The sequence below is a fragment of the Passer domesticus genome, chromosome 13 (genome assembly GCF_036417665.1).
Source record: "Passer domesticus isolate bPasDom1 chromosome 13, bPasDom1.hap1, whole genome shotgun sequence".
In the NCBI taxonomy this organism is placed as follows: Eukaryota; Metazoa; Chordata; class Aves; order Passeriformes; family Passeridae; genus Passer; species Passer domesticus.
The window spans coordinates 10,939,779-10,967,193 of NC_087486.1; the positions used below are offsets into that span (position 1 = coordinate 10,939,779).

Below are 27,415 nucleotides of genomic sequence, written 5' to 3' on the forward strand. Positions count from 1 at the left end.
GATTTAATCCAACAAAGGACTTAGAGCTGATTTTCTTAAAAGATTATGTACTGTATTCTTAGGGGGAGAGAAAAAGGGCTGTACAGTAAAAGTTAATGCAGCTCAAGGCAACTCTGAAACTGTGTTTTATATGCTACAATTTTTGTTTTGTGGTGCTTTTATTTCTAAATATTTTGTTCATGAAAGTGCACAGAAGGCACACAGAAGGCTTTCATCTGTGTTGTGTGACTCTGGATCAACTCAAGCCTCTGCAATAAGTTCTTCCTGCCTCCAAATATATGTGATGAAGCCTGATATAATTTATAATGGCCTTATTCAGTGAGATGAATTCCCACTAGTTTCCAGATGGGCTTAAAAAATAAGCTGATTTTGTGGCACTATTTTTTCCCTCAAACTAAGCTGGATAATGCCATGCAGGCATTATGATTTGCTGTGTGCTGTCTCTCCAGGGAACACTGGGCATTCCTTCCACATTTCCCACAAAAATAATCTGCTCACCTGTGGCTGTGCTGTTTTCACACGTTGGGAAGGACAAAAGTGATCTCCAGTGGGCCACAGGCTGAGCCTTTGGGCTGTGCCAAAACCATCCCAGAGAGCTTGGAACTGCCTTTACTGCAGAGCAGCTGCACAGGACAGGGATCCTTCTGCTGGTGGTCTCAATCCACTTCTCCTGAGCATGAAGAGCCTCTGGTACTATTCACTGATTATTAATTTAATTAATATTTGAGGTTTTTCTGTGAGCAACCACCCAGGCTCCCCTTCAAAGTCCTGTATACAAACAGGCCATCCCACACCTTGGTTTTTCACCAGCACATGTGTTCAGTAACTCCCCAAGTATGGAGAAGGGCTCCTGAGAAGTTACTCAGTAACTAATTCAGTGTTTAGTCATTGAATTTAATGGTATTTTCACACAGCAGTGGCTTGGTATCTGATCAAGTGTTCTGCAATCGGAGGAAAGGGGACATTTCCAGCAGTCTGAGAAACAAGAAGGAAAAAAATCCTGCACTGGGGAGAAAAAGGCGAATCTGAGCTATTCTCCTGCCACATGATGAGCAGAACTCTGGTTTGGGGCAGAGCTGGCAGCTTCAGTGGTGCTTCCTCTCACAGGAGCTTTTGTACATTCCTTCTGCCAGTGAAACGTTGGTGCAGGTCTTTCACAGAATCACCGCTTTGGGACAGTGCTGCAGACAAGCCTGGCCTCAGTCCTGCAGAAACAATGCAGGTTCCAGCCTACCTCATGAGAAAACAGAGGAAGTCAAAGCCATCATTCCACCCTGCACCTCAGAGAGTTAATGCACCAGCTCCTGCCTCTCCCAGGACTGCAACAGCTGAACCCTGCAGCAGTTACTCACTCTGGGGAGTTTGGTTTGGCTCTGGGATTCGTCACACATCTTTGTAAGGTTTGGCCCTTCTATGTATAAGGAGATTTTTAAAGACATTTCAACACATCAGAACTGTCCAGGCTTTTCCAGGCACAGCACAGTGCCTGACTCTGTGAGACAGCTGTGCAGACATCCAAGTTCAAGGGTCCTTCAATGAAGTGTCTCTTGTATGTTAATTGGGCATGAACAGCACTCTTACCACACTCTTGTCAGGATAAACCCATTAAAAACTGTGGGAATCTTGAAAACAAACACAATCCCTGCATAACCTGAGGGGCTGAAAGCCTCTGCAAGGTGCAGAGTGTCAGCAGATCACCTGAAACTCTGCAGAACTGCAAAGCCTTGTGAAAACAGCCCTGTCACCACAGTGTCACCCAACCTGAGCTCTAAACCATGGAAATTTTACCAGTAACTCTCACTAATGCACAGCACTGTGAGTGTGATAACAGCATTCACCAATTATAAAATATTCCCAACTATAAATCACACGTTCCAAATGCTCCTCCTCACTTATAAACCAGTTGCCTTGTAATGAAGTTATTAAATGCTTCATCTGGTCTGCAGCTCTAGTGCTGTGCCTCTCACAGAGGCAAATTGTTCCCAGGCTGGATTCCAGCAGGGCTTTGCAGTCACACCTGGAACACTGAGCAGAGCTAACAGGGGGAAGGTGGGAGCTCCTTTAGGGCCCCAAGTAAATCCATATGTCACAAGTATTAGCAATTAAACCTTCCCACTGCCTTCACATGAAGTACTGTATATTTGGGCTGAGTAATTGCCCTTTGCTCTATCCTTGGATTCAATCACAGGGTAAGATGTTTAATGACTAATAATGGCTGAATGAGATGTGATGGGAACATCCCCAGAGAGAGAATTCACAGCTGCTCTTGGCAGTTAAAAACACTGGAACACATTAGTGTCAGAGAACATGACAGAAGCAAGGAAAAACCTCACCCCAGTACCAGCCACGAGTGCTCCACCATCCATTCATCACCACTGGGAAATAACAAAGTATTCTCAGGATATTTACAAATAACAAAGTTGGCTTAGGTTTGCAATTGACAAACTTACGGTAACCATAATAAACAGGGCCAAGAGTTAAAATAAACAAGGGATTTGATAACAGCAACAGAGCTGACATTCGTTTTCCTTGTCCTTTGGTACCTAAACTTTTTGAGTACATTGATGTGTTTTCAAGCTTTTCTTCACACTCCAAAATATTTACATACATGGTGGATTTCTTAGCTGAAAGCTAAGACTTCCAGGAAAGCCTTGAATTTTTACAGCTGCTGCTTTCAGAGAGGCATAAAATCTCATGACACCCCTGATAACCACGTCAGGGGCTGCCATTGGCACAGCTTTCATTTCCGAGCACTGCCACAAAACTGTTTGAGAGTAGAAAAGCAATAATTAGGATTATAGGCCAAAGTTTGTGTCTTAATGCTACTTTACAGGTTTGCTGCCTAATCTGCCCTGTGCTGGGATGTGTCCTGCACTCATGTGCAGCTCCTGAAAGCAGGAATTTCCAATTCTGGATAAAACCTGCAGCCATCAATGCTCAGCACAAGCAGGGCTGATCTCTGCTTCCCCTTCGCTGGCACCCCCCGTTCTGCCACTGCCCCTTGACTGCCAGTGGACAGTGCCAACACAACAGAAACATGTACAGGCAGCAGGGACAGCAGAGAGACTCAACATCAAAATAGTGTCTCATGGCTGTGGCTGGCTCTTCTCTCCAAGAGTCCCAAATACACCAAACCATTGCTGGCTGAGCCCCATAGGCAGGACAAAGTGAACCCAGGGAGGAGCTGTGGGCAGGGCTGGCCAAACCCCCTGAGCCCTTGGGCTGCTCCCAGCACTTCTGCCTTCCCAGCCTTTTGTCCCAGGTGCTGGAAAGTGCAAAACAACACAAATAGCAAGTGCTGCCCCTAAGGTTCCCTTCAGCCAGAGGGCTGTTACCTTTCAGGGATATTTTCATTCCTTGGCATCAGCTGGGATACAGATGGCTGTGCAGTTACTTGCTGCAGAACTAGGTCAGCACTGATATCAAGGAAAAATAAAAATCGTGGGGTTTAGCCACCAAAACCATGCAAGTAACAGCAGCCTAATGGACAAAATAATATCCCTGAGAGATCTCATCAACCCCACTCTTCACAGATGGGGCTGCCCTACCTAGGGACCACACCAGGACAGAGGACTAAGGCAGTGTCATTACCAACACAAATTCATTATTTTTTCACTAGAATCCAATAATTCCTACAAGAGTTAATCCTTCTGCATGACCTTATAACAGTACATAACCAGTGTTTTTTCTACACTGCCTATTATCTGGTTCATTTGTAATAGTTTATAGAAGAAAGGTTGACAAAGTCACGACTATTGTTCTAAGTCATCCTGATTCCATGGATCAAAGACAGGTCCCCGTGTTCCTTCAGTCCCTAGTTTAATACATAATGTTCTGCAGCCAAAGCAGCTCAGGGGAGTTTCCTCTCCTCATGCTTCTTCCAAGGCTGGTTTCCCAATTCTCAGCACTATAAGCAGTTACAGGGATCAGGGTTTTTGGCTGCAGCATAGAGCAGGAGGAAGCAGCTGTGTGCTGGGGAAAGCACACATGCAAAAAACTACCTTAAATTGATATGGCTTCTTTTAGTCATGTAAATATTCAGTAGGAGTTTTGTATGAGTAAGATTACATGATTTGACCCTGGTGAAATATATAAGGGTAGATTTTTAGGTGGGAACAATCAAAAAAATATCTGGAAACCTCATTAGAAAAGTAAACAACCAATGTGTTTCCATGTGAAACCATGTTGTGAGCACATTTAAGTACTACACCAGCAGTGTCTGGGCTCTTTGAGCCCACAGGAAAACCTCCAGAGAATATCACAGAGCACTGGGACATTTCCCTTTCTGATTCAAGGGGCTGTACCAGCCTGGATAAGTGGTTTTAATTAATTTCACCGTTTTATATTTTTTTCTCAAAGCAGCTGAACTTCATTATATATGGCTTACAGATCACCAGTGATCCCCGGGCCTCAGAGCAGAATTTGCTCAAGCCATTTCAATGGAAATGAGTCCAAGCTGCTGCTGGAAAGGGAGAGATTGCCTTCACCCCTTCTCTGCCCTTCCTCCACACCAGCCCTGCTGCAGCTCTAGAGCTTGAACCCTGCTGAGCTGGTTCAGTTTGGTGATCTGGCAGAAGCTGATCAGGGCTTTCAGTTTGTTTCCTGGTGGTTTATTGAGCTGGAAGTGTTAACAGAGGAATTGGTTGAATTCTGAGTCAATGTCAGGAGAAAGGAGAGAGAAGAGAAAGGAAAATTCTGCTGAGCTTCCTTCAGTATGAAAAGGAGTGTGGGCATGAAACATAAAAATCATCAGAGCCTGTCCCTCCAGCCTGGGATCCCTGAGCTCATTGCAGAGGTGTGTACCTGGAACACAGATGTGTATCCAGAACTACTATCAAACAGAGATTGATATCAAACAGAAATCTGCACTCAGTCTGATAATGATTCCACACAGATTAATGGCCAAAACTCTTCTGTTTAGAAGAGAGAGCCTTCAAAAAAGAATCAGGGCATTTTTCTCAGAGAATGTGTCATTCATCAGAAGTTGGATGCTCTCATTTTTCCAGGTATTTATAAAACCAGAATTTAAACACCACTTGTCACTACATTTAAAAAATGTGTTCAGGAATTTCACTTGCAGACAGGGATTAAAAGAGTAGCACAAGGTGCAAATAAACAACTCCCATAGGAAGGGTGATCTGTTTGTTTCTTTAAACACTGTAAAATCCCAGAGAAGTAAGAAGAGAGGGACACGATGGTTCCCCTGGGGCAAGGGTCCAGCTGAAGAGCAGCAATGCCAGCTGCTGCCTGCTTTTGTCATCAGCTGTGTGCTGCTCTCCTCTGCACTTGGAGAGATAAATCCCGAGGGGGGCTCCTGGCAGGCTGCACTGCAGTTACAGAGCAAGGCAGCAGCTGATTCTTTGCTTTCCCTCACAACACTGCAGCACAATGGGGCTTTGTTACAGGAGGCTAAATAAATCCTGTGGTCATCAGATGCCAAAGAAAAAGGAGCATTACACAATGAAGTTCCAGATCCGGAGCAGGGCAGCTCTGCCTTGGTCCCAGATAAACCAAGGTACAGCAGTGAAGCTGCAACCCAGCAGTGGGGGAGGGCTTAGAGCAAAAATAACTGGGGGACAACAGAGACACAGAACATGAAGGCCTGGCTTTTGAGGACAGACTAATTTAGAATACTGACTGACAACAGGTATTTCTTTCTCATGTGCTTTTTTCTGCAGTGGAGCTTTGAAATGTGCAGAGCCAGCAGGATCTGATCTATGTCTGTGCAATGTGGGCTCTGGGTATGGACTCCTCCTTCCTGGAAGTGTGCAGGGACAAGGCTGGACAAAGCTTGGAGCAACCTGGTCTAGTGGAGGTGTCCCTGCTCAGGGCAGGCTGCCTGAAGCTAGGGATCTTCAAGGTCTATTCCAACCCAAACCATCCTGTGATTCTACCAAAGTAGCTTTTGAAAAAAAAAAACCAAAACAGGCTGTCTCCCAGTGCAACTTGAGCACATATTTTCACAAGTAAAAGCAATATTATTCTAGTAATCAAACAGTAAAAAGGGTCTCAGAAGGCTCCAAGCAAACCTGGCTCATTAATAACAGAACATTCAGATGTGATAAGAGTTAGTTTGGCCAGGAGTCTGGAAATGCCAGTTAATCATTTAAATTCTGGGGTTTCCCTGAACTTCAGAAGGCATTGGAATGACAGAATGTTATCAAAGACATTTTACACTTAATATTTTAGGAAGCACATATTTTCTTTTCTATGAAACATTCCTGCTAATAAGAACCTTATCCTGCAAGCCATGCACAATGGAAATTTCCAAACTCTTGCAATTTTTGCAAGAGTTTTCACTATATTAAAAAGCTCAGGAACAAATTTCAAGATGCTTTTCATGTGGTAAAGTTGCAAGAAGTTATTAACAGAAAACAGGAAGCACACAAGGTGTCAGTTCTGAAAGTCCTATGAGGGGATATACAAGATGCTACACTTGATCTCTGCTTTCAAATTTGATTTTATATACATTAGAAGAAGCAATTTTCCTACATACCCATGTGAAATTCTATTAGTTTCATCTAATGATGACAATTAACTTACAAACCTGGAAGAGGTTTCCTTTTTATTTAGTATGTGCAAATTCCTTTTCCCATTCTGTTTTATATAATTTAGGCAAAATTACTCACTAGATATATATATATATATATATATATAGAGAGAGAGAGAGAGAGAGAGAGAGAAAGGTGCTTTGAGCTCAATGCTTCTCAGACACAGAGCTGAGGAAAGCTCCTCAATGACATATTTGAGGCTACACTGCTGTTTACCCACTTTCATGCAGCGAGTTAAGGGCAAAAGGGAGCAAGTTGTTTATTTCCAGTTCCCTGCCCTATTGACCAGAGCAGATCTCCCGTGTTAGATAACTGTGCCCCAGGCCAGCTTTGTGGGCACTGCCAGGGTCACTTGGGGTTATGGTCACAGATTCTAAAGCTCAAGAGACCTGAGCAGAGCAGGAAAAAGCTCAAATTCCCTTGGTGAGGTAGAAGAGATCCTACGGAGCCCCCCCAACCCCCTGAAATACACCAAAGCAATTCCACAGCCCATGCTGCTTACCAGGGACAAGCAGGGATGGAGGTGTCTCCTCTGTGCTGGGGATCTGCCTGGGGGAAAGGAGAGCAGCTGGTGCAAAGGACGGGCAGGGAGGCACTGGGACATCCCAGAGTCACTCACATCCAGGCACTTCTGAGCTTCACTCTGTTTCTGCCTCTCTTGGGTCTGTGGGGCTGTTCAGCCCTTGCTGGGAAATGCCACGTGGCAGAAATATTAACTGAGCTTCCCAAAGAACAGATGCTGCTTACAGAGAAAGTCAGAGCCTCCAGTAAATCAACTTATTGCACTCAAGGGTTTGTAGGGAAGTCTCATAAGATTGGAACTGGAAACTCAAAATTGTGCACAAGTAGAAGCATGAGAGAACCTTGTCAGCCAAGATCTGCCTGGAACTGCTTTTTGGCATTGTCCCATCACACACATCTTCAGTTTGACAAATGAATCAGTTAAGCAAGAATTGCTTCAAATCATATCAGAAATCACTTTTTCAGCTTATCTACAAAAAAACCTTGAAAGTACAGGATTTTGTTTTTGTGCCAATTCCCCCCACCAAATTAGTCCCTTCCCCCCCCCCCAAGGTATTCAAAACCATCAAAGAATGACCAAAGTGTACGTGGGAGGCAGGGTAACCAACAGCCAGTAACTTGGCAAGGGCTGCCAAACACTCCTGAAAGGGGGGGACACTTTTTTTAGGTGGTTAATTCCTGCTGAGGCTTCCCAGCAGCACTGGAGGCAGCTAAAGCAGCAAACACCACGAGCACAGAACTCTTACCTCTCTGATCTTACAATTAAATTGTCTTGGAGCATCTACAGATGGGCTCCAAGGGAGAGGTGAAGGAAAAGGAAGAGAGAGGCAGAGAGGAGCAAACTGCACACCTGCCACAACAACCACACTAGGCCTGGACTAGACAGAAATATGAAATGTGTGTCTGATCTTCAGCTGGAAGGACCAGAATGCACAAATCCCCCACAATGGGGGCCATGTGCCATCGTGGGGAGTAAGCCCAGCAAGGGTGAAGAAGCATTGCTGGCACAAGCCAAGGAATCCTATCAGAAATAAATGATTCTGGGCTGGAGAGATCAACAGGGCAGCTTGGAGAACAGACACTGGGCATTCCTCAGGACAGTTTTGACAGCGTCAGTAACTTAAAATTGCAAATGCTTGGGTTTCTGCAATGAATGGTGAAAAACAAGTAATTCTTGTCTTCTACAAATGGGCCTGTAAAAATGGCTTGTGATATTTTTAGATACCAGAACATTCAACTGCAGCAATAAAATACACAGTCTGGTGTGACCATTACAAAGGCAGAAGAGCAGACCCCAACAATTAACTTCTTGGGGATTAGTCAGACATCTGACAAACCCTTGGGTCAAACCTTTACATTTCACAGGCTCTCAGATTGTCACAAAATTCACCTCAAGAAAGTATTTTACTATCTAAACCATTTGTTTCTCAACCCATGGAAAGGAAAGGTTGTCGACAATCTAAAAGTACATATTTATCATTTTGTATTAGTAACTTTTTTCCATATAAAAACCACTTGCTGATTTATATTGATTATCATAAAAATTATTAGCATGAAACATTTGCTTTGAGGCAGGACTGGTATTTTATTAAGTTCAGTGGACAGCCCAATGCATAATTACATCTGGGCAGGTGAAGAACAAAATGGTGTTTTTAAATTCTGACTTACTCCTTTCCTGTTCTTGGAGAAGCCTGTACAGTAACTGGGGCAAGTGCAAAAAAAGCTCATGACCCAAGAAATAATCTTACATAGTTCTCTGCATGAAATGCTGCACCCAGAACAAACTCCCAAAGAAGAGAAATGCCATTTCATATTCATGATGAAAAGCAGACAGGTCTGTTTATTCCTGGAAGGTTCTGAGTGTATCAGCATTGCTTCACATTTCCTGCCATTTATTCTGACAAATGTTTATCCATCTGACCGGAGTATTCCAGCTGGAAATGTATGCATGGGTTTTTTTAAAAACATCAGGTAAGTGTTGCAGCTGCTTAAGAACAAGTCTCAGGATAACACACTGTCATCTCAAGGTTGAAATAAATAACCTGACAAACCTTTAACCCTCTTCCTTTACAGACTAAAGATATGGCAAGGAGCAACTATTGCCCTAGTGCTTGGGACTGACTCATTGGAGAAATCTAATCCTAAATTTAGGACTGAATTTTAATCCCTGAACAATCACTTCACATAGATCCAGTAGAGACTCAATGTATTAAAGTTTCCATGCAATCCACAGCTTACAAAGTGAGCCTTGAAATTTCCTTTGTGTTATTTCCTGTGTTATTTCTGAATTACCTCCTTTATAAAGAATTAATTCTTTCAGATTTAACTTTTTTTAGACTAAACTGCAGCTTTGAGAAAGGTATGTAAATACTCAAGGACCCCTTCTGACAGCTCCTCCTCCCTCAAACTGAACTTGGCACTGACCAAGCCAACAGCAGTTGCAGGGCATGCTGGCACAACCTCAGGTGCTGCAGCCCTGAGAACACCTCAGCTCAAACCAGCCAATTCTGACAGTTTGCTTTTACTGTGCGGCAGAGGATCACAGACACAGTAAACACTCAAAATTTTGATCACCAATGAGAATATCATATATTGTATTAATACAGAACCAATTGCAGACCAGTGCAGAATAGCTATAATTAGCTATGTGTGCCAAATCAAAACATTCAGTCCTCAGTATCTGTGAAATCACACGCAGGACACTCACAGGTGTGTTTTCTGTATGTAATTATTTGTGGAAAAGAGCAGTTTTTCCTTGGAAAGACAGTTTAAGCCTCAACAGAAGTAATTCCCAACTCTAAAGTCATGCTGTGCAGTTTTTCACCCAGTTCTTCAACTTTTAATCAGTTAAAAGGGGAAAACTCCCAGTTTAAGGACTAACATTGCCAAACCAAAGCAGATGCTGCTTCACATTCCCACAGGGGATTAGAGCCTGACACTTGGTGTCACACCATGTAACAGGACACTGTTATCAAAAGGAAACCCAAGAACACAGATCTTTACAACTGAAATTTCTGTGGAAAAACATCTAAAGAAACAATTGGAATTTAAAAACTCTACAGTCAGCTTCTCCCAACCCTTTCATTTAAAAGGCTAGACAGCAATTAAGATTTTCATATTGGTTTAACCAGAACAAAGCAATTAACTTTTACATTTCCAAAGTACTTACTGCAAAGTGATCAAGAAACAATGACTTTTACAGTCATGATACAGGCTTTACAAGTAAGAAGCTCTAGTTATAGTTGTATCAATTTTTTGTCAAAAATTTTTGTTCTATATTGACACCTGCTGACCATTTCTTCTGACTAGTCAGTTTTACTGTATCACAACTTTACACATTAGTTGGGCAAATATATATATATATATATATATATATATATACACACCTACTAGTTGGCCAAATAAACCTAGGATTTCAGTCAGATCTCCTTCAAGGACTTACAGAGTGGGTGTAGTATTTTATCTATACATATGTTACATGTATGTGTGTGTATATACGTGCCTGTATTTGTATACAAACACACACATTTATAAAACTTCAGTAAGTTCTAGAGTGCTCATGTCTGCTGAAAGAAGCTTTCACAAATTTCTTCAGAGCACAGAAAGGTTTCTGCCATTTTAGGCATGTGCAAGGGAATCAAGTGTCTATAGTTGTAAACAACTGGAAAAAGCCTTGTGTACTGGAATGGTGCCTCCTGTGACTACTGCCCAAGGAAAGAGGCCATGGGGTCATCAGGTCTCTGTCTCTTCATTCTGTAGGCCTCCATCTCCTCTTCTGTTGGCTCCCTGGTTTCATACTGGCTGTTGTATGGTCTCTTCCTCTCATCTAACTGCATGATTTCTTTGATGTGGAGAAGCCGAGCCTCTTCAGCATTGAGAGCCTGAAATGAGAGCAAAAGGAATAAAAAATTCTGCAGTGGAAGTTAAACCAAAAAAAACCCAACAATGAAGGTTTGTCTTAGATTCTTGTGTGATGGGCAAGGAGCAAGCACAAGGGTGGGATAAGCAGTGCACATCTGTCTGGCTCACCCACAGCACCTTTCACTTAATGCTCATTCTTTAGTGTTTACATAAAATGTTGGTAAAATGCTATTTAGTAAACAAGATACTATAATCTCCTTCCAAATGTAAAAATCAAGTAAGAAACTCACAGGATTTACCTAAAATATAATCATGATCTAGCAAGTACAAATGGTTTGTTATATGCTTGGGGTTTCAACTCTAAAATGCTATGTGCTGTCTCATTCCTCAAACTACTACTGCTGCTCCAGAAAAGAAGTTGCATTTGTACCCTGCTTTAATTAAGCACAGTTTTAACAGGTTTCCTCTCAGGGCAGCCTGAGGCAGGCTGCTGTGGCCAGGGGAGCACACTGCTGCTCAGCAGTGCATGGCTTGGGGCATGGATTCATTACATCAGCTGAGAGACTGGGCCAAGCCTGGGATACAAAGTGCTATGTTAAGATTTAACACTGCCTTTGATCTCTCCACCTTTCTTCAATACACAAATCATGATGTTCTGAAATGTCTTTTATAGACCTACAGGTTTAATAGGTGCCTAGACATGAAATGTTCTAAGTCATCTAAATTAAGACTTCAAAACCAAATATTTATTGAAGCTTTGCCTGAGGAATAGGGAATGGACTTTAGAACACCTAATAGCATTTAAAATTTAATTTAACTCAAAATTAGCATCAAACTACCCCATGGTGTATCACCAAGAGCTACATGATAGGCTTCATAAAACTGATGCTGTAAAATATGTCATGTTCCTTTTGCCACAAAGCCACTGAAGATTATAGTGCACCTTTTTTAGTTTTTCTTGCTTCTTTTTCTCTTCGCCCTCACTGTCAGAATTTGAGCTCTTCTTGTGCTTCTTCTTTTTCTTCTCTTTCTGTTTCTCTTGGTGGATCTGTAGGGTGGGAAACAAGTTACTGTTAAGATTCAACTTGCCAACATTAATAATGCCCAAACCATTAAATCCAAACTTCCATTAATGCTCTTTGAGAGCCTAGTTTTCAATGGAGATGTTAATGTTTTAACAATACAGTCCAGTAATTTTCAGGCTGATTAGGGCTCTACAGAATTTTGTAGATAAAACGTTGAGAATAAATATCTGTCTTCCTGAGAAAAGGAAACATCCTACCTCCATCAGTGTTTTGGGTTTTGTCATGTGCTCTTCCTCCTCAGGCTGCTCCTCCATTAAGCTTGCCTCTGTATTCTATACAACAGACAAGAACAAGGATACCTTGTTACTGACAATATCTGAAAGATGCAGGGAAAAAAAATCCCACAAATCACTGACAAGAACAGCCTCCCTCAAAAAGCAACATTCTAAACCTTAAGTAAGAATATCAATGCTTTTTAGCTCTTTCCACATGAATAAACAAGAGAATACTTACAGCAATTTCCTTCCCAGCTTCTCCTGTACAGTAGGAGTACTTGACAAAGGAGTGACAGCACTTGTAACCCCACTTTCCTTCTTTCCAGTATGAACCCCAAATGCACTGCAAGAGAGCACAGCACACAGTTACTCCTGTAAGAGGCAGGCTAAAATTCACTCCTGAGCTGATTCCTGGTAAGTAAATTACTCAAACAGTCCAAAAGGAAGCTAAGAGAAACACTTTTGCTATTTTACATGAACCTTACAGGTACAGTGTCAAAAAAGAGAATCACAACAGGATGTGGTCAACTTATATTCAAAGTGGAAGGTGAAGAGAGTAACTTCCCCTTTAGTTTAAGATTACCATGGCAATTCCTCAAATTTAAATCACAACTATGACAATTTGAAGTTTCTCCTTAAGAGACAGTGTCACATTGAGACAGAAGAAATGTATTTGGTGTATTAATTAAATTGTACTGTATCCTCATATACCTCCAATGGGATGGTACTTAATTTTAAAAAAATTTAACACAACCTAGAACTTACTGTATGGTTGTTGATCTTCACATCCTCTTCATACTTAGAACAAGCAATAGCTTTCTCCTGTCCTTTGATGACTGTTCCATGCCTAGAATACTCCACATAATCTTCTGTTTGAGCTAACAGCAGCTCAGCTGGGGGGGCATCCAAATGTTCTTGTCCTCCATACTAAAATGCAAATAGAAATGACATACAATAGTTTTGGAAAAAACCCACCTTTTATATAGTTAAGCAAACATTTCAAAAACAGCACCTTTGGTACCTTGCCAAGAAGGCACAAAAGTGGACAGAGATAGTTTAATCTTTAGTGAAGAGTTAAGACAGAAATACATCATCTCCTATGGCCACTGTGGTGTCTCTTGGTGTTTAGTTTTGCGGGGTTTTGGTGTGTGTGTGGTTTTTTGTTTGCTAGTTTTTGTTTTGTTTTATGCTTGGAGAATGACAACAGTGATACCCCTCACTCAAAGCAGAAAATCTTTAGAGACCAAGCCGAAGACCAGCCTGGGTAGAACCAGAACAATACTTCCTGTACCCCTCCAAACTTGAATGTGGACATGGTTAGAATCCAAACGGATTATTTAGTTATTTTTCAGTTGTCCAAGATTCAAGTTGCAAAATATAAAATAAGTATTTATCTACAAGACTATACCAAAAATTTGTGTCAAAAAGAAATTCAGATTTCTTCAGTGGAGAAATTCTGACAGTTTAGGGAAGAGCTCCCAATAATATCAATACCAGCAGACTTTCAAAGGTTCCTATACTAAATAAAATTCATCAAACAATGAGATAGTGTGTATAAATATAAAAATATTTTAAGTCTAAGCTGCTGAGAACAGCTGATGCCCTCTCACATAGGATTAGTAATCTTACTTGTTCCCCAAGACCCAGACTTCAAACAGAATTCCTATTAAATAAATCCAAACATATATTACCTTCTCTAGGATGCTTTCTTTCTGCTGTGCCTTGAAATCTTCTTTTTTCACTTTGAAAGATTTATAGAGGAGTTCTAATTTTGTAGGGTCTGCTTGAAGATGAACTTCAGAGCCTTTGTCGTAAGCCTCCCAGGCAAACACTGCGTACACAAGAGGTTCCACTCAATACTTACTCTAAAACTGACACACATTCAAATTACACCCTTTAATTCTGAAGCAATTTGAAAGAGGCCTTGATCTATAAAGGTTTATTTATTTATCTTTTCAAGAAAGCAGCATTGTTAAGTATTTAAGTCAATTTCCTTCAGCGACCCCAACCCCAAAGCCCACTTACGCTGGGTCTGTGCCATTGAAATGGTATCGCCTGTGTAGCGAACGAAGTTGTCACCAGCATAACCAACTCTGCAGAAAAGAACACAATTCTTAGCATATGTAACGTGATTTCCTCTCAAATACAAACACAGAAGTGCAACAGGCAAGTAAAAATTCTCTTGTGCACTAGGAATTAACAGAAGGAGAAGAAGGTGCATTCAACTCAATACATGGAACAAAAACCTCTGCTCCCTGTAATGCCATGAAAGCATCAGGCAGCCACTCAAAACCTGTGATGTCTGTGCTCAAGGGACACATGACACAGCCCTGGAGTTCTGTCTGAGATGTCAAGCACTAGAAGTTAAACTTGGACCTAGTAACACAATAAATATGCACAAACTGTCTGTGCCATTCCAGCACAGTGATTCTCACTTCAGGGTTTCTGACTCTTCAATCCAGACCCAGCCTATGTGGCTGAGTTTAAGAAAGCCTTGGATACTTTCATGGCTCTCATTAAAGTGAGACAATTGTGCACAGCCCTTGAAGAGATGCACAGTCAGCACATGAAACACACACTGAGGATCAAAAAATGCTAGCAATCCAATTCCCCACTCTTTCATCTTCCCAAAACCACTGTGAAAAATTTACATTCCGCAAAGCGGTGGCAGAAATTTAGATTCAACAAAGGTCAAATTAGGACTTGATAGAGAAGCAAAAGCATCTGCATCTAAAAAAAAGAATTGACTGGCCTTACTCTAGCCGGGGGCAAGGAGAGGTGGAAAGAGCAATATTTGCTATCATTTAGGCACTGCCATTCTATTTTTGGCAGGGAGCTAATCCAATTACTGCTCTCTTAACACATTTTACTCACAGCCTGTTTACTCTGTACATTCCCAGCACAACACAGGTCAAGTGTCTGACTTGGGGTTTAAGGGAGACAGCCAAGGGTGCAGCCAAAAGCCAGCCCATGGCAGCTTTCATTAAGCTACCTAGACAATACAAAGCTTTCACATCTTTTCTATGCAGAATCCATTAATACAGGAGGATATCTTATTCCTAATTAAAATATTTTGTTATGTACCACAAACTCACCACGCTAGTCTCCAGAACCAAGAAACAAGGGATAAAGTTTAAGATTTGGTTACTGAAATATTTGACATAAATATAATTATTGTTTACAGGCATCACCTCTAGATGCAGCAGTGTCTTAGCACTTGTACAGATAATTACACTAAACCATGGTCCACATGTCCCTGAGGATTAACGATCAGTCAGTATTACAAAAACACCACTTTTATATACTAAACCAAAATGTGTTCCTAAATAAAACAGTTTTTTTCTAGATTTACTAATGTGTTTACATGTAACTGACTAGAGATTCATTAGCTAAAGGACATACAGGTAAAAGAAAATATAGAACTATTAATATCATTTTTAAGAGTTTTGTTGGATAGACAAGCATGACCTCATTTTAACTTACTCATCCGGATTCTTGCCTGTGTTGGCATAAGGGTTCTCCCTCATTGCTCTTGTTTTGGGATCATAATAAGCCGAGTTTGGATCTAGATTCCTCAAGTACTGGGGAAAAAAAACAAACAACATAAAAAACATTTAGTAATTATGATTTTGAAAGAACTGAGGTTACTCTTGCATCCTCCAGTTTGGATGTTTTAAGAAGTTCAATCTGTGCAAAAGGATGACCTTGATGAAGTCATAACATGGGCAGGAGCAGAACTGAGAAGAGACCTTAACTTTCAAACCCTCAGACCCATAAACAAAGTCATTAATAACTGAATGGGTAATTTGTTGACATTAACTCTCAGGAGTACAGAGGAAGATCTGCACAGAGCTCTTTACTCACTTTGGCAATGTCTTCCCGAATACGCAGATTTCGGACTGTGATGCGTCTCTTGGAATCAAAGTTCTGCCCAGGCATATCAATGTCATCTGCATATTTGTCTTCATCTTCATCTTCACTGTTATGATCTCTTTCCTGAGGAGAAATGGAAAATTTCTAAATAAAAAGTTCCTTCCCTCTGGAGACACGTACAAGAATCTGATTTTAGTGGTTTCCTTATAATTCTGCAATCCCTGCAGTTACAAGGTGGCACAGTTTACCTGGGCTTAAGTGTGCTCTCAGGCTAATCTAGCATTCAACACTTCAGAAGCACTCTTGTTAAACAATTTTCACTTCCTTCTATGGAAAGTTACCCTAACTTAACTATGATGATATTAAGAAAATAGTTATTTTGGTTAAAACATACCACATGTTAAAATCTAGTTATGTGCTTGCATCTCTAAGGTTTGACAACACACAGGAATTGAAAGAAAAGGCTTCTTTATGAAATCCTGCAACCTCTGCCCAAAGAGGTAGGCAGTGGCATGGACACAACATTCAAACCCTTGTGGCACCCCTCTTTTACTGCTCCACTAAGTACAGGTTCTTTCTTTGCCCGTGGTGTGATGCAGTGGGTAATCATCTTACTGTCTGTGAATTTGATTCCTCTTCTCCCCACTGGTGTCTTGGGGAGTTCTGCAGCAAACAAAGAGCACATCAGCAGAGAAGACAAGACAGTGGGAAAAGGCAAGATGGCAGGGATACAAAGGGCAATCAAAGCAGAGCTTCATGCTGGATACAAAATACAATTTACCACTGGCCCCAAATGCAGAAACACTGCTACATAACATTCCAGCAGAATGCTCTTAGCTGTCTCTGTGACAGACACATGTTGGAGAACTTTTCGCAGTATCCCCAACAAAATTTCCAATTCTTTGCAAGAACAGCAAATTCTAAAACTGCTGCTGTTATTTAGAGCTTGTTACGCCTTTGAACACTGAGGATTTAGACTGTAACATTTCATATCAGGTAAATATAACCAAGTTGCAACTCTGAAAGCTTAAAAATTAATTAAGGAGATATGTATTCAAGAGTTTAACCAGGATTTGCAGGAATACTAAGCATGAAACTGAAGGCAGAATTTAAGTTTGACAAACACAGCCAGATTTAATTTTTTAACCTGCTTGGTCTTTAACTGAATACTTGCAGCAGTGAAGATGGGAACAGCTGTGAGCCCTGGAACACAGAGCAGCACTGACTATGCAAATCAGTCTCAGTCCTCTCCCTCACAGACAGCTCTTAAATTTAAACACACTTTCCTTCCCACAGTTCCACTGATAAGCAGTAAGCTTACAGAAGCCAACAGTGTTTGCTTCATAGAACGGGCATGAAAAGAGGAAGAGTCTCTGCTGCTGGGGAGGTCAAAGCACTGCAGTCTGGGCTGGGTGGCAGATGGAGCTCACTGTGCCATCTAGTGACAACCCACGGGGGGACAGGGGGACAGCACAGCCTCTGCAAGGAGGCTTTCAAAAACCTCCTTCTGACCAGTAGCAGTCTCTGGTTTTTCCCCCATTTTGTAAGTCACTGGGCAGTGATTTTATCTTAAACAAATTTGCTTCTTCTTAAGAAAACAACTTCCCATTTCAACTCATATTAAACATTACTAAATCAATGCACAATCATCACCTCAGCACTAGGCAGACAATACCAATCTTTAAATTGGAGAAAAGCATTTCAGTATATGAAAAAAAATTACTACATGGAAAACAAGCTCTTCTGACCCAAAATTCTACGTCAACAATTTCAGGAACAATAATAATCATACAGAATTTCTGCCTGTAAGGGGAACACAAGGAAATTCTCATTTGAAAGAAGATGCTTCAAGTTCTTGAGTGTGACACAGAACATGCTGGTGCTAGGAAAATCTTTAAATTACTGAAGGGCATAAAACCCAAGAGCAGACAATGTATAGAGAGTAAAAGAGTCAGAAAGTATGTTTTGTATTCATTCAGCCTAAGCAAAAATAGATTAGCTAAGTTTACTCACCACTTGCTCCAGCTTCCCTGATGCCAACTCCTCCTGAAGTTTCTGGGCTTTCAGTGTACGTTTGGCCTGTGCAGCACAAAAATGCATTTATTTAAATATTTCTCCTTAGAATTGGCTCCAATATCAACAGAGCACACTACAAGTGTTCCTCCTCCCAGCCAGCCACACCAAACACTAACTCTCTCCCCAATAAATCACAGCCCCTACGTACCAAATCAACCTTGGAGTACTCCTCCACAATCTTCATGTGCTCCTCTGGGTTGTAGCCATTCCAGCGGTCGCGCTTCCCGTCGTAATCGAACATCAGCTGAGGCTGCACGTGCTCATCTGGGGCAATATTCATGCCTGTGTATTTTGCTCCAACTTTCCTGGGTCTCTGAAAGAAGAAAAAAAAAAGATGGTTAGATCAGTCCATTAGATAATTCACTCATATATCCTTTTAAAAATACTATCTATCAAGCAAGGAAATTCTAAATTCAGTGCTGTAAGGCTGTGGATTGTAAATAAATGCAAGTAGTTCTGCACTTTTATGTAGCACAACTGACTTCAAACTCCATAAATTCCTGTTTATATTTTCTACAATTAAGGAAGCAATTAAAATAGTTTCTGGGGGTGGCTTCTACCTGAGATGAAGCAGAAAGGCAGACACAACAGCTGAGAGAATGCAATTATTTAACAAGAAAATAACATTTTCACCTATTATTTCAGATCTTGTTACAAACAGAACTGATGGATGACACCCTGAATCCCATCACTTTCCCCCTTCATTAACAAATTCTTCAGAAATTTCTAGGCCGTCTCTCACTACTTGTAACATTTTCCAAGACAGCTTTTCCCAGCCCAGTATTTCATCACAGCCAGCTGTTTCTGGCAGAGATTGAGCTCCCGTGGCACCCCAAGCCACTGCCAGGCCAGAAGAGGGTTACCTCCATGCAGTCCTTCTTCTTGTGGGTGAGCGCGCCGCAGTTCTCGCAGGCTCCTTTGCGGTACCGCGTGGCCACGGCGTGCTGGGGACAAACACAGCGTCAGCTGCACGGCCCACGCAGCCCAAACACAGCCCCCCAAACACAGCCCCAGGTCAGGGTGGGTGCCCTCCCCACAGCCCACGCTGCTGCTCTCCCTGCTGCTGAAAGCTGCTGTCCCCCAAAAGCACGGAGCCAGAAATGGTCTCCCCGTGCCGTCAGGGGAAAGGCGCTGCGTACCTCCTGAACTCCCCGCTTGTACCAGTCTCCAGAGGAGTTGTACTGCTTCTGCTTCTCTGGCTGAGGCCTCTGGTGCTTCAGTGTGGGCCTCTTAGAAGGATCTATGTACCACGGCACCGAGGAGATGTACTGAGGGATGTGAGGGTTGATGTCTCTGTAAAAGACGTTGTGCAATGAACACGCGGCAGGGAAAAAACCCAAACAACTCAGTCTGACAAACAGCCCTCACAGTAAAGTGAGGAGACAATAAATAAAAAGGTTGGTACACAGCACTACAGAATAAATTCTCAGTCTGATAAACACAGAATCTCTGACTTTGCTGCCACCTAATTCACTTAAACTCCTGACTCCAAATCAAATGGCCTATTCTGTGTAATGTTACTGAGCAAAATAAATGGCAACACTTCTCAGAAGCAAGAGCCCTGTGGAAGCAAGGGAGAGGCAACAGATGAGGCACACTGTGAAAGACCCCTGTGCTATGTTCTGCTCACTTTTAAAACACCGTGTGTTATTAACTTCATGGATGGGACTTTTTAGCAGAACAGTAGCTGACAGCAAATAAAAAATGAACATACATTTTTCTAGAATGCATCTCCTGACTGAAATATTAAAATACAGAGTTCAACTATTTATTTCTACAGTAACTCACACTGAAATTATGTGCAACCCTCACAATTGCTCTATAACCACAACACAAAAAGACATTTTTCCTCAGCAGCTTTAGAACATTCACAGCTTTAGTAAAACGTACTTTCCCTCTTCATCCACTTCAGCAGGCGCATTCCCCAGTTTTCGCTGCTCTTCCAACTCTTTCTTTTTCCTCCAATCTTCCCTCGTCATCTTCTTTGGTTCCTCCAGGCTCACATCAGTTGCCCCCCCTGCAGGAGGGGCGTTCGCTACCGCACCTGAGGCCATTTCGGCTTTTCTCCTTAGCAGAAAAAAAAAATAAATTAGAAAACAAAAGAAAAGCCTTACAGATCGATGCCCTCTGATATCACAGCTCCTCAACGCGATTTTGTGTCACCCAGTGAAACGAGCTCACTCCGTATTACGCATTGCTGACATAGCTCTGTGCTGGCAAACCAGCCCCGCCGCCCAAACCACAGAATTGCGTTATTGTTAACCGAGGAGCTGGGCCTGCGCCCACGCGGAACAGGCGCGAGAACGACCGGGGGAAGCAGCGCCAGGCCCGGGCGCAGGGCCGGGCGGGGGCCGCCAGCACTTGCTCGGAGCCTACAGAATCCACCCTGCCGGATCTCGGATCCCGATCTCGGTCCCGATCCCGCTCCCAAATCCAAATCCCGATCCCGGTCCCGCTCCCTCAGCCCTGTTTACCTGCCAGGCCGCAGCGCCGCCCCACAATGCCCCGCGGCCGCGCTCACTTCCGGGGCGGAGCCGCCTCCCCGGAGCTCGCGGGCGGCCGTGCGCGAGCGGCGCGCTCAGCCAATCGGCTGCCGCGCGTGGGTCGAAGCGGCCAATGGGCGGCTCGCGGCCGGTTTAAAGGACGGCGCCGTTAGCGCTGAGGGCGCTCTGCTCTGGTTGAGCGGTGAGAGCTCTGTGCTGCGGCTGGTCCGGCTCTGGGGTGAGCCCGGGGTTCGGGGCTAGGGCCGGTCTGGGACTTTATATCTGGCTTTGTGCTTTGGGCTATACAAAGAAAAGGCGTTTCGGCCAAACAACGGCACCGACTGGGGAAGGGTTTGGAGTGCAGGAGGGGCAGGGGGCGAGCTCAGCCTGGAGAAGAGCGGGCTTAGGAGGGGCTTTATTGCTTACTACAGTCACCTAAAAGCAGGTTATAGCCAGGTGGAGATTGGTGTTTTCTCTCAGGCAAGCGGCAGGACAAAAAGAAATGGCGTCAAACTGTGCTGGGGGGATTTAAGCAGGCCATTGGGAAGAATTCCTGGCAGAAAGAGTGGTTAGACGTTAGAACGGGCTGCCGGGGAGGTGGTGGGGTCCCTGTCCCTGGAGGAGTTTAAGGGAAGGCTGGATGTGGCACATTATTATTTAGAGATTTTTTTCCAGCCTCACTAACTGTGGTTCTGAGTCTTCCTGCAGACCTCTTCAATGAGGAATTGCTTGTTCACCTGTGCAATGCCAATAATGAGCACCAATAGTACCCTCAAACTTGAGGGCTTTAGCTGACCTGCTGTGTAACTGGGGGAAGTAGGGGTTTGTTTCCTTGTCTAGAGACCAGTGATAGCTCTGTTATTTCTAATGGGGCTTGCTTGAAAAGTGCGTTGTGATGAGACAAATGACAAAAAGTGCTTTCCCTTTTTCCTCTATGGACTCTACAGGGTAGCCTCATCAATCTGAAGATGGCAACTCTGATCTTTGTTGATCAGGAGAATAGTGAACTTCATGCTCCCAAGAGTCAGCTGAAGCTCCCTTCAGGATCTTGTGCGTATTTGCTGCCCTGAGCCAGTAAGGGATCAAGTGAAGGGCATAAATCACATTTTGTTAGTCACTGCTTTTAATGATAACAGCTTTTCTGTTCATCAACTCATTTGCCCAACTAATTCTTCCAGGCTCATTGCTTGGTATAAAATTGAAGATAACTCTGCTTTTGTCATAAGTGTGGCTTATGGCTTATAGATGGTGAACAGTGATTTCTATGTCAGCTAATTTTCCAGAATGTTCACTTACTTAGGCAAGCTTCAGGGTTGCTGAAATTTTTTTTTCTTCCCCCCTTATTCAGCAAAAGTCTTAGCTGAAAGAACACAAGTTAACACTCCACTTCCTAAAAAAGCAATCAGTGCCTCTCCAGTCACATCTCGCTCTGTCAGAAAGGCTCTTGGAAATGTGAATAAAACTGAAGGAGTCACCAGCAAGACGGATAAGCTAAAACAGAAAAATCAGCCTTGCACTGTGAACAAAGTGAGTACAACACACTTATGCTGTGGAGGAGGGGAAATCCATAACTGACCTGCTGTTGAGGCTTAATTGTGATATAATTAAGCAGCACACAGGTGCTCCCTCACCCCCTCTTTGATGGGATAGGTGGTGAGCATTGGAAGGATGAATGTGAGAAAAATAATAGGCTGAGATTAAGGCAATTTAATTATGAAAAATCTGAAAAACAAAACCAATTCCTTTCCAGCTGTTGACTAATGCCTTGCCAGTCCCAGAGCAGTGGTAGCCCTGCCTCCCACCAGCTTTCCTTGCTGAGATGCCATGGATGCTCAGTATGGGGTATCCCCCTGGGCAGCTGGGGCCAGCTGTCCTGGCTGTGCACCCCCAGCCTCCCCACTGGGGCTTGTGAGAAGCAGAGAGAGCCTGGACTGTGCAAACACTGCTTGGCAATAGCTGAGAGAGCTGCTTTTCATCATGAATCCAAACATGGGTTCATAAGAATTGCTAGAAGGAAAAATAACTCTATCCAGCTCAAAAGCAGGGCACCATGTAGGTGGTTCTGGAGAAAATAGTCTGAGTTTGTCTTATCCACACCTTAAGAGTTGCCTGTTCTAGTGCAGTCATCTCTTACCACCACACATAGTACTGCACTACACAAACTCAGCTGAAACACTTGCCCATCTTCCTCTTGTGTTGGAAGGCATTAGAATTTAGGCCTGACTGAGAGAAGTATGACAGGTATGCTTGTCTATAGACCTGAGCAGCACAAGAAAGCCACTACAAATATTCTACAGCAGCTCAAATAATGTTACTTCCTCTTTTTATGACTAACAAGAAGACTGGATTAGAAAGCTGTCATACAGTGGCTGAAGAAGAATGGCCAGAAATAGAAAATATGTTTCCTTTGGATCCTCAAGGTGAGAACTATCAATGTAATTATTAAAATTAACAATAAGACTTTAGTGAGTGGTGGTGTTGTTCTAAGAACTTGTCCAAGCTACTGTGGCACACAAGTCAGCATTGCATTTCTCCTGAATCCTTTCTGAAGCACAAGGGTGCTTGCTGCTTCTGAAATACTTAAACAGGAATGAGGTGATATTTCTAACAGTAATGGCTGTGCCTCAGATGTGTTATTCTGAGTCTCTTATTGTGGAAACACATTCCAAATAACCAGGTATTAGCTTCTTGGTTCATTAGTGACTAGTAGATAATAACTAATAGACTACTCAAAGGAATATAGAAGAGTGTGCCAAGATTTGTAACTGAAGAGATTACTACTGCACTAGGATGTAATAGTTGAAGATTGAGCTTCTAAAGCTGTTATTAGGCCAGCCCATTTCAGATATTCTCAGTCCTTCAAAGTGTGTCCTTAAACTTTCCTCTTCATGGGGATGTGTGTGAAAACTACTGTGCCAAAGACTGCTGTGTTGATGAAACATACATGCTTTGCGTGCTAAAGTTACTAACTGCTTTACATTAGCAGTTCTGTTAGGCAGCCTAGTTTTCATCAGAGTTAGTGTATGGGATTTCATGGACAACTGAAAGGTGTAACTGGAAGTAAATACCCCATAAGAGGAGACTGTTGTGTTGTTTTAGGTGGGCTCCTATTTAATTTAGTGTAGAGGTTTGCAGCTTCCCAGGCTACTGCACACTTAACTGTCTTTCTTATACAGACTTCGAGAGTTTTGATCTTCCTGAAGAACACAAACTAAGCAATATCAACCTGTGTGGTGTTCCCCTCATGGTGTTTGAAAGGACATATGACAGATGTGTGAACATGGCTTCTTCACCCGTGAAGATTGAAGAGATTTCATGGGAATCCAGTAAGTGGAAGCTTTGCATGATGTTCAGTGCACACAATGCTCATCAGGGCAAAAAGCCATTTGGCTACAGCAGTGAGTTGCTGCTGCTGTCTGAGCTACCAGAGCAGTGCACCAGTATCAAGCAGCTTCTGCTGTGTAGCCAAGCTCAGTGTACCTGGCCAATGCTGCCAGTTCAGGCACTCGTCTCAGAGTGGTGTCACTGGCTTGGGGCTTAACCCAGCTGCAACCAAGCACCACACAACTTGCTCCTCTCCTGTGGGATGGGGAAGAAATCAGAGTGAAGAAACTCATGCTTTGACATAAAAGCAGTTTTGATAACTAAAGCAAAAGCCATGCATTTAAGAAAAGCAAGACAGGGAATTCATTCAGTGCCCATCAGCAAGCAGGGGTTAGGCATCCTCACAACAGCAGGTTTCATCTCATGCAATGGTGGCTTGGGGAGACAAGTGCCATCACTCCAAATGTCTCTCCTTTCTTCTCCCCCCAGCTTTGTCTGTTGAGCTTGACACCATAGGGTCTGGGATATCCCCTGGGCCCGTTGGGATCAGCTGTCCTGGCTGTGCTCCCTTCCAGATGCTTGAGCACTCCCAGCCTCCTCCTCACTGGTGGGGTGAGGAGCAGAACTCTGTTGCTGAGCCGTGCTCAACACAACTAAACCATCCCAGTTATCAACACTGCTTCCAGCACAAATCCAAAACACAGCCCATACCAACCACTGTGAAGAAAACTAACTCTTCCCAGTGAAAGGAGTACACTGAGCAACCTTTTGTGGTGCATTGCAAGCTGATCAGTTAGGTGGCATTGGCTTATACAATGGAGTAATATTTCCCTTGCTTATTCAAGAACTTTATGCTGAGCTGCTGGGAGCTAGCTTATGTTTGTGTGCATTCTGAGTTTGAGAAACTGATTTGATTTATTTCTAACTTTCAGACTTGCTACGATCAACTGCTGACTTCCTTGCTACCCTGGATGAGATCATTGACATGCCACCTCCAATTTATGATGTTTAATGTGTGTTCTGAAGTTTCTTTTGAGGTCCAATTTCATATAGCTCTATATTTCAATAAAGGCTAGTTTAACCTATGTGCTATTGTACTACTTCTTCAGTGTCCCCAAGACACTGTAGGTAGGTAGCAAAACAGAGCTTTGAGGAGGTTCTGACAAGCAGGTAAAGCAGAGCCTGGATGAGCTCCTAAGCAAGGCAATACACTGTTGTCCATATCTAGGAGTTGGTACCTGCTGGTTGGAGTGTGTATGATAGGTTGAACTCCTGACCTCACTGCCTAACTTGATCCATTAAACGTGCAAGGGTTTGAACCAATTTCTGTATCTAGTGTAAACACTAGAACTGGTGTTCTGGTTGTTTTCCCTTTGAACCTGTTTGCTCTTCACAGTGGGCAAGTGGTGTATGTCGGGTTCTTATGCAGCTGTAGACTACTTTTCACAGAAAAATGCCTATAACTAAGGCACTGAATGTGGTTCCACAGTGCCATCACATGGCCTCTTGGTAGGCAGCCACACAGGTAAAACCACATTGCTATGTGAGGCCCCAGAGAGCAGTGGTATGAGACACAGTATGGAAATGACATTAACATAAATTTAGGTAGTAGCTTTTTGTATGTACAGACACACTAGTACTTCATATGTGTTACGGAAATTTATCATGGGGATATGAGATTTTGTTTGTTACTTGGAAATATTCACTATGTTCAAGAACCTAGATCTCTTTCTACAATCAAATGAGCCTTTTGGGCTGTGTCCACATGTGTGTATATGTGCACATTAAAACATTTAAAGCATGCTTGTAGAATTTAGTAGTAAACTGAACAAGCATAATGTTTACAAAGGTCATAATTAAATCACTTCAGATTCACAGGCTTCTTCGTACTGCCATACTTTAATCTTGGAGCTTAAATACTTGTTACTTGTGGGGCTGGTGGAATGGGTGTGCAGAAAGATGGGGTGAGTCAGGTTTGGGAATATTGGTGGCCTGTCTGCATAGGGATGAGTGCTGCTGTGGTGTAGAAGATAAGATGATAGTGGTAGGATTAAGTCAAGTTGTTTGCTACAGTGAACCTCATCTCAGGCATTTTGCTCTCATTAGGATTTCTGGCTAATGCAGGTCAAAGCTTTTGCTTTTATGAAGCTTAATTTTGTAAACATTCATTAGAAAGTTCCACTTGTTTCAGCTGGCTTTTGTTTTCCTCATTTATTTTTCAAATCTGACTGAGATTAAAGGCAAATGCACATTCCTGAGAATTTCTGGGACAAAGCTCTGGTGAGACTTCATCTGTGGGTGGAGTTTCCTGCTCTGGGTGACTCCAAGAGTTCCCAGTCACAAGGTACTGTCTTCTCTTTGGAAAATGTAAACTCATGCCCTCAGAGCTGCGAGCCTGCTCCATGTCAGCCCATGAAATGCTGCCACAGGAGCACTGGGAATTTAGTATTGCTTCAGGTAGGTGTTAACACTGACTGCTACTGGTGACTAAAAAAATCAGCTTCCTTAACTGCTTTAATGTTTCTGTAACACACACAGCTCTTACTACTTACCAAGTTCTATTTTCTCTTGGGATATTGTAAGGAATACTAACTTGAGTTCAAAATGTTGTTTGAGCACTTTCCTCCACCACAGCGATCTTACTAAAAACTTGCCTCTAATATTTGGGTTTACTTGCTTGCAAGATCAAGCCTCCTGCAAAGATCTGAGATATTGGTGATTGCAAATATGCATTTGCAATCTGTAATGAAAATGAATGCTTGAGTGGTGGCAGCCTTTAATAGACCTCAGGGGTACATGATTGGGAGCTCAGGATTGTAACAAAATGCACAGAGCAGGCACCTTGTCAGTGGCTTATCACTCTGCAAAGAACTGTTCTGTCTGTGAGAGTCACTTGAAGCCCTTCTGTAAGGAGAATTTAGAGATGCACATGAAGAAAATCTTAGCAGGCTCAGTAAAGTTAATTCAGTGCATATCAGATTCTCCATCCTGTGTGCAGAGTTCTGGCAGTGGGTGGCACCATCCGGCCTTGTTAGAGCTTCTCCTCCTGCAGCCTGAAATCGCTGCGGTGGTGCTGCATGCCTTTGGTACCTTGCACACGGTGTAGGTGGCTGTGATGGCTTCATCGCCTCGTTAATGGGAAATGGAGGATACGAGTGGGCACTGAGGAATTCACAGTGCCTTTGCCCTGTGACTACAGGGAGACGTCCATCAGCGGAGCACTTTTTATCTTCTGTTGCTTAAAAAGAACAGAAATGAGAAGCCTGGAGGCAATTGGTCTCTCTAGGGTTAGCAAAGCCATGACTCTAGTAACTTGCACAAAAGCCATGGCTTCTTCCACACAAAACTTCATAGCTCTTCAAACGGTTAATGTGCCCCAGAACACACTATTTCTGGTTTATCGCCGCACGAAGTCCCTGCAGGAT

The 27,415-nt window shown here is 42.9% G+C and overlaps 2 protein-coding genes across 6 annotated transcripts; one reads left to right on the top strand and one right to left on the bottom strand.

Annotated features, from left to right (window-relative positions):
- Positions 1-8,886: 8,886 nt before the first annotated feature.
- On the bottom strand, positions 8,887-20,745 carry SLU7 (SLU7 homolog, splicing factor). 4 transcript variants are annotated; one of them, XM_064387519.1, is made up of 16 exons: positions 20,658-20,745; positions 20,074-20,250; positions 19,323-19,476; positions 19,047-19,127; positions 18,332-18,496; positions 18,121-18,186; positions 16,723-16,770; positions 16,099-16,230; positions 15,718-15,815; positions 14,260-14,327; positions 13,926-14,065; positions 13,000-13,161; positions 12,473-12,577; positions 12,217-12,291; positions 11,878-11,982; positions 8,887-10,954 (listed from the first exon to the last, which is right to left on the bottom strand). In XM_064387519.1, the coding sequence occupies exons 2-16, from the start codon at positions 20,235-20,237 to the stop codon at positions 10,775-10,777; spliced, it is 1,743 nt and encodes a 580-aa protein (XP_064243589.1). In that variant the 5' UTR covers positions 20,238-20,250; positions 20,658-20,745; the 3' UTR covers positions 8,887-10,774. The 4 variants fall into 4 exon arrangements, with proteins under 4 accessions (XP_064243589.1, XP_064243590.1, XP_064243588.1 ...); XM_064387520.1 differs by lacking the exon at positions 20,658-20,745 and adding an exon at positions 20,560-20,644; XM_064387518.1 differs by lacking the exon at positions 20,658-20,745 and adding an exon at positions 20,365-20,497.
- A 36-nt stretch (positions 20,746-20,781) lies between these two features.
- On the top strand, positions 20,782-25,075 carry PTTG1 (PTTG1 regulator of sister chromatid separation, securin). 2 transcript variants are annotated; one of them, XM_064387524.1, is made up of 6 exons: positions 20,782-20,904; positions 21,614-21,716; positions 22,015-22,193; positions 23,008-23,086; positions 23,843-23,992; positions 24,923-25,075. In XM_064387524.1, exons 2-6 carry the CDS (start codon positions 21,635-21,637, stop codon positions 25,000-25,002), a joined length of 570 nt encoding a protein of 189 aa, XP_064243594.1. In that variant the 5' UTR covers positions 20,782-20,904; positions 21,614-21,634; the 3' UTR covers positions 25,003-25,075. The 2 variants fall into 2 exon arrangements, with proteins under 2 accessions (XP_064243594.1, XP_064243593.1); XM_064387523.1 differs by having other exon boundaries at positions 20,784-20,904; positions 23,005-23,086.
- The last annotated feature ends 2,340 nt before the right edge of the window (positions 25,076-27,415 follow it).